Genomic DNA, 12403 nt, shown 5'->3' on the forward strand with positions numbered 1-12403 from the left:
AGATTTAATACCAAAGAGAAGGAACCATTAGGGGTAAGTTGAGAGGTCTCTCTATAAACAGAAAAGGGACCAAAGGGTCATGAGCTAGATTCCTTCGGCCACTCATCTCATATCATCTCCTCCCCTTTCTTCCCTTGCCACCAACCGCTCCTTGAGCATGAGGACAATAAGAAGGGCTGGCCCTTTCTTGTTTTACTACAAGACAAGGAAAGAATGTGCCACGAGAGAAGGTGCATCACCACTTCATCCATCATGTGGATCATCGCCAAAGAGGAGTTTGTGAGAGTTCCTTCATCCCCGAACTATGTTATGTAGATTAAGGGATATACGATCTCCTCTAAGTGAGAATGTCTCATATATCTTACGTAGTTTTTTGTTTCACGAGTTTTACTCTCCCAATTGTTGCATGATGATTCGATATGATTCTTTTGGGAAACCAGTTTTGTTTTTATTTTTTCACTACACATATGATGCTCCTTTATGGTTTTCCAATAATATTCATAAAAATAATAAAATATTTTAATATATAAAATTAATTACAAGGCCCTTGAGTTCATCTCACTCGACTCCTCTTGTACTCCCTCTTATATTATCCTAAGAACATATTGTCTCTCCCTTTAAATATTAGACTAAAAAATATATTTTAAAAAATAATTTTTAATTAAAAAAATTAATTAATTTAATATAATTAGAGCTCCTAAATATATTTACTAACCTTAACAACATGGGTTGATAAAAGAAAGATTGTATCATATTTTATAATTATATAAGGTGTATATTGAAAAATAATATTTCTTAATTTCAGTTCAACAGTATGTAATCTATACTATGATTAACGGAACATATGACCCCTCCACTATAATTCAATGATTAAAAGGATCTCTAATTTGGTTTTTGACATTAGATTTTGTCACCATTAGTTAGTCCATATATTAAAAAGAGAATATTTTGTCTTATCATCGGCAACTAAGCTCTCTCATCTCCTCTGCGTCCTCTCCCTCTACGTAGTCTTCCTCCTCTTCCTCGCCACCACCACCACCACCATCTCCTCATCCTCGGGACCTCAATGGGACCATTGAAAATCTCGTTCTGTCCTAGGAATTGGTTTTGTCTTTGCGCATTGCGTAGATATGTGACAGCAGGCTATGCGTGGTGATCGTGAAGGAATGAAGGAGAGAGAGAGAGAGAGAGATGCAGGAAGCGGTGGTCGGAAGGTAGTGCTGCAACAGCAGGAGACGGTGGACGAAGATGATGAGGTAAAGGGAAGGACGGGGTGGAGGAATACGACGCACGTACTCTTCGATATGCCCCTAAAAGAATCAAATAAAGACTCATACATTTCCAGTTTAGGAGTATTATTTGAAATATTAAAAGATTAGGGGGGTAATCACAAAATTTTATATCCTTTGCCCCCTTTTCCTCCCGGACGGCTCTCCCTCGTTCCCAAGAAGCCCTCGAAGCCAAACCCTAATCTCGTCGAGCTCTGCGAAACTCTTGCCACCATGGATGAAGAGAACACGGGCCCATTCCGCCGGACGTCAAGCCGGACCAAGAAGATCGCCGCCAAGATGGCCGCCGCTCTCGCCAGCACCGACAACCGGACTCAGGTGGATTCCGTCTCCAGGGCTTTTGTCTGATACTCGCATAAAAATTCGAACATTTATTGTAATTTTTAGTCGAATAATCTGTTCTTCTGTTGATTATATGCTCATTTATATTTCTGGTGTCGATAAGTCTTTCTCCCCTTTTATCTGCTGTTTGTAATATTGAATTTCCAAATGGTTTTGAAAATGTTATAGGATCGATCCTCATGGGTAAAGACTCGGTTTTAATTTCTATTTCTCGTATTTGTTGTTTTAATCCGTGTTCTGTTTCGTGTTATTGTGTTGAAGGCAGCGCTTGCACGCCTCGAATCTTTGGAAAATGATAACGCGGGGGCGGAGAATGTGGAGATTAATGACGACGACGATGCTTCTTTGGATGATGATGATCAAGGTTACTTTTACGTCTCCTTTGCACGCCAGTATTATCTTATCTTTTTCCTGTTTTGTTACATCTTTGCTGGTTAGTTTTAAACTAGTAGATTGATTTTAGTGCTGTGTCAATATTAGAGCTTAAAATGAATACATGTAAAAAATGCTAAGAAAAGGAACATGTGCATGCAACATTTCTCTTTTAACATGTGAAGAATTGAAGAAGCGAAGTTCATAAAGGAGAAAAGAAAAATATATTATCTTTACAAATTCAAGTGAGGGGTCACGTCACTTCTCTTGTTGCATATAGAACTTTATCTGTGTAAAATAAATTTGTGTTCTAACAGAACACAAGATTTTACGTCTTGTGTCCTGTATGTGGTGAAAACCATTGAACAATGACCAAAGTTACATCTTGTAACTTTTAATGGGCTATAGTCTAGATTATGCAGATCAAATTAAATGGTATGAATTTTTTAAATTTGTATCTTGAATGTGGAGTACGAAAGTGCCATGCATGATTTTGCGTTATGCATATGAGCACATGTCTGTTTCATTTGGGTTGCCCGATAGTTGAAGCAAAGATGTAAGAATGGTTATGGTGTGAAATGATGTATATAGTGGAAAGATGTTCCTGTTAAAATCATCTTGCTAGACTAACTTTTCCTCTTATGCTACAGTTTCTACCTGCTGTAGAATGATGAGGTCTGCAATTCTCTATACAAATCTCATGTCAGCTAATGCTTGTGAGCCTTGTATATGAGTTCGTCCTCTTAGTATGACTTTTATAATTGTAGTTTATATTTTGTTGCACTAGGTCTGTTTTGTGAATTCTTTTGGTTTCTATTGCATGCATAAAATGTTTCTTATGGATTTGAGTTATTCTTATGCATAAAATGTCCAGGGCTTGGGACCCTGGATGTTGTTTTGAGGATGTTTTAGTGGAAGAGGAGGTTGGTAGAGGAGATCTGTTGGTCATAGACTATGGCACAACAATCATTGGAGGAGGCTAGGCATTGGGGATTGAGCGGTAGGGCACTGGTGGAGTGTTCAATTGATCTTATCTGAGTAGACATTTAACTTTTTAGCTTTAAGATGATCCCAATTGAATTGGATCGAACTTTGGAGGCTTGTTTGAGCTGATATGGCCAACCTGATCAAGTTCTGGAAGCCTATGTGACTTGGCCCTATAATGGTTCAAATAAGACTCAATTTTATCTTGGCTTAAATGCAACTCAACATTACCTTGGCCTAGATACCACTTGACTCAACAGGCTTGGGCCAAAATTTTCCTTTTGCTAATCTTGGGCAAACAAGAATTCATTTGTAAACATCTATAAAAATCACGAGGGATATTAACATTGTAAAACTAACAAGATGCTCATTGAGTAAATGATATGGAAGTATATATGTATTAGACCCTAAATAATTGGGACTTCAGACCTAGTTTTCATTTATCATTATCATTTCTTACTTGGAGATAATATTGGTACCTATTATTTAGCATTCATTGTTCAGGATAAGATTAGAGAAAATCATTTAAGATGGTATGAGCATGTGCTTAGGAGACCTTCAATTGGGACTCACAAGAGGTGAAATGATTAATGTAAGATAGAGGAAGGCCTAAAAAAACTTAAATAGAAACTATAAATAAAGATTTAAGTACTCTGAATTTGGTTAAATATATAAATTTTTACACATCTCAAAGGCGGCAAAAGATCCATGTACCCAACTCCAAATAGTTGAGACTTACTGCTTTATTGTTGTTGTTGTGCTCATGGATTGTGCTTCTAATCCCACATTATCCTTGCATGCCTTCCAAGTGCATGTTATTGATTCCTTGAATTATAGAAACAATGTCAGTGACACTGTTGCCTTAGTCAGATGCAATGTTGCACCTCATTCTCTGTATGATATGCCTTGTGTGCTACTTGAAAGCATTATAAAGTACAATAACAAGTGTCTTATAGGAGTTTTGCATATCAAGTGATCTCAGTATCATGGTTCTTCCTAATTTTCAATAAAAGATACAGTAACTTGAGCTTGTGAAGTTTCATATCAATGAACCATTGATTCAGTTATTTTGCCTTCATGTTAAATGTAAGAAAAGAAAACCTGGGAACAATATCACGCCGCAAACAGATGTAGGCCCACTTTGGGAACAAGGAAATTTAAGGAGATGGTTTTGTTATGAATACTCATTGCCCGTGGCCTGCTCCCAATCTCACACCTTGTGCGTCCATGTCAAGTCAGCAATTGACCCAACTTGGCTACCACTGAATTGGGTAAGAGTTTGAGTCTCCCATGACTTCCGTAGGGGTTCCATTGGAATCACAGGATTAGGGTCACTGGCTTTCTTCTTCGATCAAATGTGGTCCCATTCCCTATTTAACTGATCACATTACCGTCAGAGTCGCTCAAAAGCCTTATAAAGCATGGTAACCATGGCATTTTGAATATAAAATAGTTTTTTTAATCGATAGTTTACATCTAAGTCAAGCTAATTTATTGGGATAACAACAACCTTAAAGTTGTGTTACTAAAAGGGTGATCAACTGAATGAGGCTTGCTGTTGCCATTAGTCCGATATTCTTGAGCAATGATATATAATTTAGTTTGATAATTTTAATCCCTAATTGTTTGGTTTATGATGCTTCTACTTCCCAGATGAAGTAGAATTTGTTAGAGACATACAAAGTACACTTGGCACTGTTTCAACTTCTCTTTTTAGTATATGACAAACATGTCCTGTATCTTGGATAAAGCTTTGAAGATTTGCACTTTGGGAGCGATTTTCATAAAATGTTTTTGCAGGTTCAGATCAGGTCCTCAAAAAAAATATAAATAATAAATGGAACAAGGGAATATTTGTGAAAAGAGAAAAATGTATATCTGTTCCAGTATAGTTTATAGGAAGTCATGTTTTGGGAACTTATGAAGGAGTGAAGGCATGAAACAATTGAAAATTGGAATCCTTTAGCTAAGTGATAAGTAAAAAATATATATTTTCAAGAAACAGTAAACCTCTAGTGTCTTGTGTTTCAATAGGTCATTTTTCTTATACATCGAGCACTAAAAATTTGGGCTGCTTGATTGGTTCATCCCTTGAATGCCTCAGGGGACTTTTGTGGTTATTGAGAGGCTCTGATCAAACTCTTCCTAGTTATTTGTGTCATCAAAGTGTTTGGTGCTAGATCCATGACCCAAAATTTAGTTTTCTTTGTGTAGATAGGTTTACATTTTATATATGTGGATATGTAATCTGTGAAAAGATAAAAGGATTTCAAAGAAAACCCATTTTTTTAGGAAACAAATGGATTAATAAACAAAAAGAAAAGGCTGAGAAGCTAAAAATGTTTGAGGAGTTAAGAATTTCTGAACTTGATAAAAACTGACTTCTGTTGGTTGTAGGTACTTCTACATGAGAATCATGATTATCACTTTTCAAAATTTATAGGTTTCGGTTTTCTGGGCAACAAAAAGAAAGGAACAAAATATAAAATTTGTTGCTGCTACTTATACACTGGCATTTCCTTGACCTCTCTTCTTTTTCCCTTGAAGTACAAATGCATTGACTTCTCTTATGTATACATGTAATTTGGGTGCCTGTTTATATAGAGCATTTTTTCTCCTAGAGTTACTCTGAGGGGCATGTCACTGCTGAAGGTCAAATTTTCAAGTCATTTGTATGGTAGTTTTAGGCAAAACTTTTTAAGAGTGATTTTTTTGACTTTATATTCAATAGTTTTAGGCTGTGCATCCTGCGTTGGTGGGAGACTCATTCACTGGTTACACCCTTTTTTAACTTTGACTTTATATTCGATATAAAGTCCTGACAGTCATGCTAACTGTCAGCTTTATCTGGCAGTGTAAGGACTGGATTGTAATCATTTAGATATCATGATTACTGATTCTTTGTGTTACCTCCAGGACTTGAACAAACCTTTGAAATCCTCTTTTCATATAATTTAAAATTTATGTTTTAAGTTTGTTATGTATTCTCTACTGTGATGCTGCTAAAATTTTTTTTTAACATATTTGTAGCTTATGTTCAAAAGAAACAAGCGAAGAATATGAAACGCAAGACAAGGCAGGCAAAAGCACTTGAAAATGCAAAGAAAGCACCCAGGACATTTACGGAGCTGTTACAGGAGGTATGAACATGTGCTTATCTGTTGGTTAAAATGTCCTCACACATCTATATTCTCTTTCCCAATTACCTCATTTGCAACAGGCAAACTTAGAGGCTTTGCCTCCACATGTTCCTTCCTATTTGAGAGCTGCAGTTGGCCCACCAAGCACATCGTCACGTCGTCATTTCTGCACTGTTTGTGGTGATGCTGCAAACTATACATGTGTGAGATGCGGAGTGCGATTCTGTTCATGTCGTTGTCAAGTTATACACAATGATACTCGGTGTCTGAAGTTTGTAGCTTGATCTTGACTTGCTCACTGCGCTTCTGTGGATTGAGTTCATACACAGGCCTCCTCAAGTTCAGCTTTATCAGAAGACTGAAGGTCTGCTGTGCTTCTCTGCACACTGTATCTAGTTTTTCTTAGAAGAATGGATATGCTTTTCCGGCTATTCCTTCTGTCATGTTTCCATTTTCAGATACTTGTAGAAAGGTAGTTAATCTGTCGGGGTCAGTTTCTATAAATCTGCATAGCGAAATATGTGTCTTCCTTAAAAGATATAGAGAAGAAAGGAAGGAAAAAGCAATCAACTCTGATTGCATTTGATCTGTCCCAAGTTCCATCATTCTTGTTGCTCACGGTCGCCTTTTCTGAACTATGGTTAACATATGTGCCTCATTTTCTGTGATTATAGATTGTTCATATCTTTGGGTCTATTATTCTGTTTTTGCCAGTAGGCGTTAGAGTCTGTTTGGTTACAAGGAAAAAGGCGTATAAATAAAAAGTTGTACCTTAAGAAATAAAGCTATTTGTTTGGACTCTGGATTGAGGAAAGTAAATGACTTTATTTTACTTCTATTATGTTGAAATTAAGCTTGGCCTCTTTTTGAAATATCTGATGTTAAAAGATACTGAAACTAGATTATGGAAAACCTCTCTTGACATTATTTTGGAGAAACAAATATGGAGGAAACAAAAGACTCACTTAAAGAAATATTGGAGAATATATTTTTCCAATTAGAATTTCTTTTCCACTCAACTTTAGATGGAAATGATTCTTTATTTGGACAATGTGAAGTCTCTTTTTTTTTTTTGCTTGAGTTTGATAATTTTTATGAGGAAATTTGGTGGGTGACCCATAAATCTATCTTTTCTTTTTATATGTCTCTGTTCTTCATTTACTTTGTCCTTGAAGCTATTTATTTCTTGCTTCATTTTTAAGACCACTGATCCTGTTCTTTAACCAGCCTTCCTAAAACTCGGTAGCTTCTCATATATTTTCCATCTTTCTTTCTAATGCACACAGAATAGACTGGACATAATTATTTGCTGCATTTATAGAGCATCTTGAATGATTTAAAGTTAATGAATTCCCAATAATATGTATTTTTCTGGGAGTACAGGATCAAGAACAGGGAAAGGGAAACAAACATGCATGAAATATCTGTGAGACTAGCAAATGAAAGACTCCCAACTCCAAAATTCTAAAGGAATGCTCACTCAGCATGCAGGCAGGTCAACGGGAGGCGCCTCCAGGGACTGCAGCTCTCCAACTCCATCGTCCACCAGGAACGCCATGGCCAGTCCCCAGGTGATGTGAACGTCCAAGTGGCAGTGCATGAGCCAGACCCCCGGATTGTCGGCGACGAACCGGATGACGGCCCAGCCGTTCACCGGCACGCCGACGGTGTTCCTCATCGGGGGGTCGACCAGGTTGAACTTGGCGTTGTCCTTCGCCGCGTTGAAGTTGCCAAACCCCTCCGCCAGGATGTAGAAGTCGTAGCCATGGATGTGGATGGGGTGGTTCTCGGCGGCGAAGATGTTGGTGCCTTGCAGCACCAGCTGAACTACCGAGCCGTACTTCAACTTGTACACCTTGGTGGCCGCAACCGGCTGCCATAGGCTACGACTGACGTTTTGGGCTGTGTAGTCGAACTGCACCGGCGGCACCGCTGGGAAGTCGGTGGTGAAGACGCCGGGCACGCGTTGGTAATGGGCCTGGAGAATGGAGTAGCTGTCGGGCAACACGAAGGAGACGTTGTTGATGCTGGCCGCCATGCGAGTGTTGTTCGGCCCCCCGCACGTCTTCCCTGGAGGGCAACCGAACAAACCCAGGCCGACGGTGAAGAAGAGGTTCTCGTCGACGGGACCGGGAATGTCGACGGTGGAGAGGCTCCTGAGGCCGGCGGAGAAGGCGGAGGCTGCGCCGGTGTCGTTGTAGGCCGGGAGGGCGGGGAACACGGGCGGAACACCTTGTCCTGGTTCCGAGCAGCCGCAGTCGTATTCGAGGATGGCGGTGGTCGTGGTGTTGTCGAAGGCCACGCCTTGCGCGCTCGCATAAGCCCGAGCGGCGATGTAGTAGCGGGACGCCGGCTGGTCCATGGTGACGAGCACATCGGTGGTCTGGCCCGGGCCGAGCATGAGCACCGAAGTGGTGAAGGGCTTGGTGTAGGACGCGTCGGCAGAGACGACGGTCATCTTGTGGTTGGCGATCGCGACGAAGAGCTCGGTGTTCAGCGCCGCGTTGATGAACCGGAGGAGATTGGTCTCTCCGGCCTTCACCGGAATCATTGTTGTGTCTGCAGATGGTGTTGCAGGAGGCGCAAGCACGGGAGGAGTCACCGACGCATACAGGATCAAACTTGGAACAACAGGATCCAGATAGTGATGTGGGTGGTGGTGGTGGGAAGGGAGAAGACAAGCACTCACCTTTGTTGGAGCAATTGTAGAGGTCACCGGGCTGGCCATTGATGGTGAATGCGTCGGAGATGTTGGGAGCTGCTCCGGTACGTGTTGCTTCTCGCACGACGTCGATCGGATTCCGATCCCACCATTCACCTGGAGAAGAGCCACGAATTTAAGTACGACTTCAGCTACTGCACAGTCTCAAGTCAAAACACGTGCTTGTGAACGGCCGCCCCACGGTTTGTATAACATGTCATGACTTGAGTTGTGAGATAAAGTGTTTCCCTGACAGGATTCTTCTCGTGGCAAGTACCAAATATACTCATACACTCGGAATCACTTTTGTATATTTATAAATGGATATACTTTATTTTTATGTCACTAATATGGTTCATGAGAAATGGAAAGATAATAGCTTCATAACACTTATATAGACCATAGGCTGTCAAATGATGTGGTTCCCCAACCTGTGATGATTGTAATGATAGACCGTCCTTTCTTTGCCCTGGAAAAAGGCGAGTGACATTTTTTGCTGCGAAAATATACCTTTAGAGTGAAAGTTTACAAGCGGCCCTAATAATACTCATAGTCATGCATCATTAGTTTTTGTACCTAATAATAATACTAGATTTGCTGGAAGTAGCAACATAGCTACATGCACACCTATTGAGGCACCCTATTGAACTGGGGTGCATCATGGACTAGTGTTTTCCACACCTCTTCGGATCATTTTTCTCTTCTAAGGTGCGGCAAAGCCATCATGCACATCATTCTTTTGCCACCATCCACGATAATTGCAGCAGTATGAACTTGACGGTGCTCTTTAGATTGGAATTGCAAGTGAAAAATGAAGTGTTAAACTGGTCAACACAAGAGTGTCTTGAACTGTGTTGAGAGTGAGAGCTGTGCTCTCTGGTTCTCATTTCAACTCTCGAGTTTAGCTGACCCACCACGGGGAGAGAGAGAGAGAGAGAGAGAGAGAGAGAGGTGTGTGCGTACCAAGGATGACAGGGACTTCTCTTTTGGGCTTGGTGAACGGGTAGGAGGAGTTCTCCTTGGGGAGGATGATGAGAGCTCCGTAGACGGTGGCCCTGAGCCATGAGCTGTGCGCGTGCCACCACAGCGTTCCCTCTTGTCCCTCGATCGTGAACCGGTACGTGTAGCTGCCGCCCGGCCTGATCGGGCACTGCGTCACGAACTCCGGTCCGTCGGCCCACGCCGTCCTCATCTGCCGCACGCCGTGCCTTGAACAGACACCCAACACCCAACCCTCCGTCGCTTAAATGCTTACAGCCGACAGTTTCTTTGCAGGAAGAAGCATGCATGGATGCACAGACTTCGTACGTACCAGTGGAGCGTGACGTTGTATCTCGCTCGGTTGACAACGTTGATCACCAGCGTGTCCCCGTTCTTCACCTCTATGGTCGGCCCCGGGAACTGCCCATTCACCGTGATGATGTTGTGGGCCTTGCACAGCCTCTTCACCGGCGTCGCCTGCACCTGCACCAACAGGTTCCAAGGCATGCAGTCGTAGCGAGCCAAGAGAAGCATGCACTATGATTCAAGATGGAAGATGACGTACCACGAAGTCATGATACTGGACTTCCGCGTCGATGTGGCGGAAGAGAAGAGAGAACAACCCTAACAGTAAAGGAAGCAGCCAGGAGGGCACAGCAATGTGTGAGCAAGACTCCATCGCCGAACTCAGTCCCGACGCTTGAAAGCTTTGAGGTGGTAATGGAACAGAAAGGGAATAAAAGGGGCCGTCTTATATAGAGGCTCAAAATGCAGGCAGGCTACATGAGTGTGATGAGATGGCTTTATAGTTGGCAGATTAGGTTTTGATTTGTGCTGGCTTTTCTAGTTGAACATATTAGTATATTGTGTGGTCAAAATCTCCTTGTTCAACCCTGTAGCAGTTGGTGCACCCACTTTGCTAGCCTTATTGTTGGATATAGTAATTGCTCAAATGCTTGTTTCACAAGTTTTCCATACGATGCACCATCATGATGATGGCCTTAACCTTTTGCATATATCATGTGTCAATACTCTCCGTATAAAATTGGTTCACTCGATGAGATCCACACATCGGCTTGACCATGGAATCCAACCACTGGTTGTCTTTTGACATTGTCAGGTACACAATGGTGAAAAGCTTCGTATTCATACTTCATACGGGCTCACCTTCTCGGAAGAGCCGCTTTGGTCGTGAGGTTTGGTTAGGGTGGGTGGACAAGGTGCAACTTTTGGCTCAGTCGATCTCATCTGACATCTCTCTACATGTAGAAAGATGAAGGCATCAAAAGTCCACGTCCGGGCTTCATTTCCACACCCTCCTACTCCCATTAGGCTGTTGCTTCAGGAAGAAGGTAGAGTGAGGGTGAAACATACGGACACGACTCATCTCGGCTTCTTGTTGTCTGAGTTCCATTTGCTTCTCTTCAAACCTCGATGCCTTTCAGTCCAGTCACCGTGGTTTCTTATCACATATAGAAAAGGGGATACGGCTTTATGTATCTTAATCTTTAATCTAGTCATGAGAGAGAAACTCGAGCTTATCTTTTGGTTAATCAGAAGAAAATGTCAACAGGTTCTGCAATGACGCGAAGATGAACGAGTAGAGCGTTGGCTTTCTTACTGCATCGAGACAGCCTCTGCTATGCGATCGATGATGTTTCCTTACAAGGAAGACTTCAATCACTAGACTATGCGATGAATTATTGAGCTATTGCACTAGATAACCTAACACTAAAAATGTTAGGGCTGATGATCAAACTTGTGCAGTAGCAATGGCAGCCTTCCGATTCAAGGAACTGACAACACTGTAATGAGCCATTTTGTCAAAGCAATAAGCCAGCGAACAACCACCATCAAATCTTGAACCCGAAGATAATAGGCAGCAAAAAAGGACAGGACAGTCTTTGGTGGGACGAGAATGATTTTAGGTGGCATTTGACACTTCGACGTTCTGAATTATAGATCGTTGCTATCGACATTTGACGCATACGTCTGTCTGCAACTGAAACGAGGAAACGAGAAAGCTAACGAGCATTTCTACCAACAAGCAGATGGTGACGCTACGGCAAACAGCACTGATCCCTGGATCAGCCAATGGAAGCATCATTTCGAGCTCCCAACTACCATTCAGCCTTAGCTTAGAATTTGGTTCACTGCATCTGCTTCTCATGCAGTAATAAGAGTTTATTGGTCCGACAGTCAACAAACACCCGAGGATTAAATCTCAGGAGGAGGAAAGGAAGCAGATAATGTTGCTTGGGAAAAATAGATTATGGCCGGAGCATGACAAATTGTTGGTGGAGTTAGGAGGCGATGGTGAGAATTGTAACATTCGGCAGCAAGGAATACAGAATATTCAAGTACTTGCAGACTTGAAGCTACTATGTTGTTTTGTAATGCTCGAGTATTTGTTCACTCAGAATAGTCAACTTCATGTGTAAATTACTTAATGAAACAGAGTCATCACTAGAATCAATCTGGATGTGATAGGCTAGTGATAGATATATTATTATGACAAGTGAGAATCCAATAGAACAATGATCCAAATACACCCTGTCCAATGAAACTTGTGTTGCAGCACATCAAGCTGAAGG

General features: G+C 41.5%; 2 protein-coding genes across 3 annotated transcripts; one reads left to right on the top strand and one right to left on the bottom strand.

Annotated features, from left to right (window-relative positions):
• The first annotated feature begins 1364 nt into the window (after positions 1–1364).
• Positions 1365–7629, top strand: LOC135599114 (SWR1 complex subunit 6-like). 2 transcript variants are annotated; one of them, XR_010481834.1, is made up of 5 exons: positions 1420–1607; positions 1893–1995; positions 6018–6127; positions 6208–6491; positions 7511–7629. XR_010481834.1 is itself a non-coding variant. In XM_065093859.1 (4 exons), the coding sequence occupies exons 1-4, from the start codon at positions 1503–1505 to the stop codon at positions 6409–6411; spliced, it is 522 nt and encodes a 173-aa protein (XP_064949931.1). In that variant the 5' UTR covers positions 1365–1502; the 3' UTR covers positions 6412–6823. The 2 variants fall into 2 exon arrangements, 1 of the variants encoding a protein (XP_064949931.1); XM_065093859.1 differs by lacking the exon at positions 7511–7629 and having other exon boundaries at positions 1365–1607; positions 6208–6823.
• Positions 7530–10563, bottom strand: LOC135599113 (laccase-3-like). Its single transcript, XM_065093858.1, has 5 exons — positions 10375–10563; positions 10141–10292; positions 9792–10036; positions 8817–8945; positions 7530–8686 (listed from the first exon to the last, which is right to left on the bottom strand). The coding sequence occupies exons 1-5, from the start codon at positions 10486–10488 to the stop codon at positions 7608–7610; spliced, it is 1719 nt and encodes a 572-aa protein (XP_064949930.1). The 5' UTR covers positions 10489–10563; the 3' UTR covers positions 7530–7607.
• Positions 10564–12403: the final 1840 nt, after the last annotated feature.

The sequence above is a fragment of the Musa acuminata genome, chromosome BXJ2-1 (genome assembly GCF_036884655.1).
Source record: "Musa acuminata AAA Group cultivar baxijiao chromosome BXJ2-1, Cavendish_Baxijiao_AAA, whole genome shotgun sequence".
In the NCBI taxonomy this organism is placed as follows: domain Eukaryota; kingdom Viridiplantae; phylum Streptophyta; class Magnoliopsida; order Zingiberales; family Musaceae; genus Musa; species Musa acuminata.

What these genes read in the sequence shown, in the direction of transcription:
- LOC135599114 (XM_065093859.1), top strand. Translation starts at nt 1,503, where the DNA reads ATGGATGAAGAGAACACGGGCCCATTCCGCCGGACGTCAAGCCGGACC. An exon ending in GCACCGACAACCGGACTCAG is followed by an intron (nt 1,608 to 1,892) that starts GTGGATTCCGTC and finishes ATTGTGTTGAAG; the next exon opens with GCAGCGCTTGCACGCCTCGA. An exon ending in TTACGGAGCTGTTACAGGAG is followed by an intron (nt 6,128 to 6,207) that starts GTATGAACATGT and finishes CATTTGCAACAG; the next exon opens with GCAAACTTAGAGGCTTTGCC.
- LOC135599113 (XM_065093858.1), bottom strand. Translation starts at nt 10,488, where the DNA reads ATGGAGTCTTGCTCACACATTGCTGTGCCCTCCTGGCTGCTTCCTTTA. An exon ending in TCCAGTATCATGACTTCGTG is followed by an intron (nt 10,293 to 10,374) that starts GTACGTCATCTT and finishes CTGTTGGTGCAG; the next exon opens with GTGCAGGCGACGCCGGTGAA. An exon ending in AGAAGTCCCTGTCATCCTTG is followed by an intron (nt 8,946 to 9,791) that starts GTACGCACACAC and finishes GCTCTTCTCCAG; the next exon opens with GTGAATGGTGGGATCGGAAT.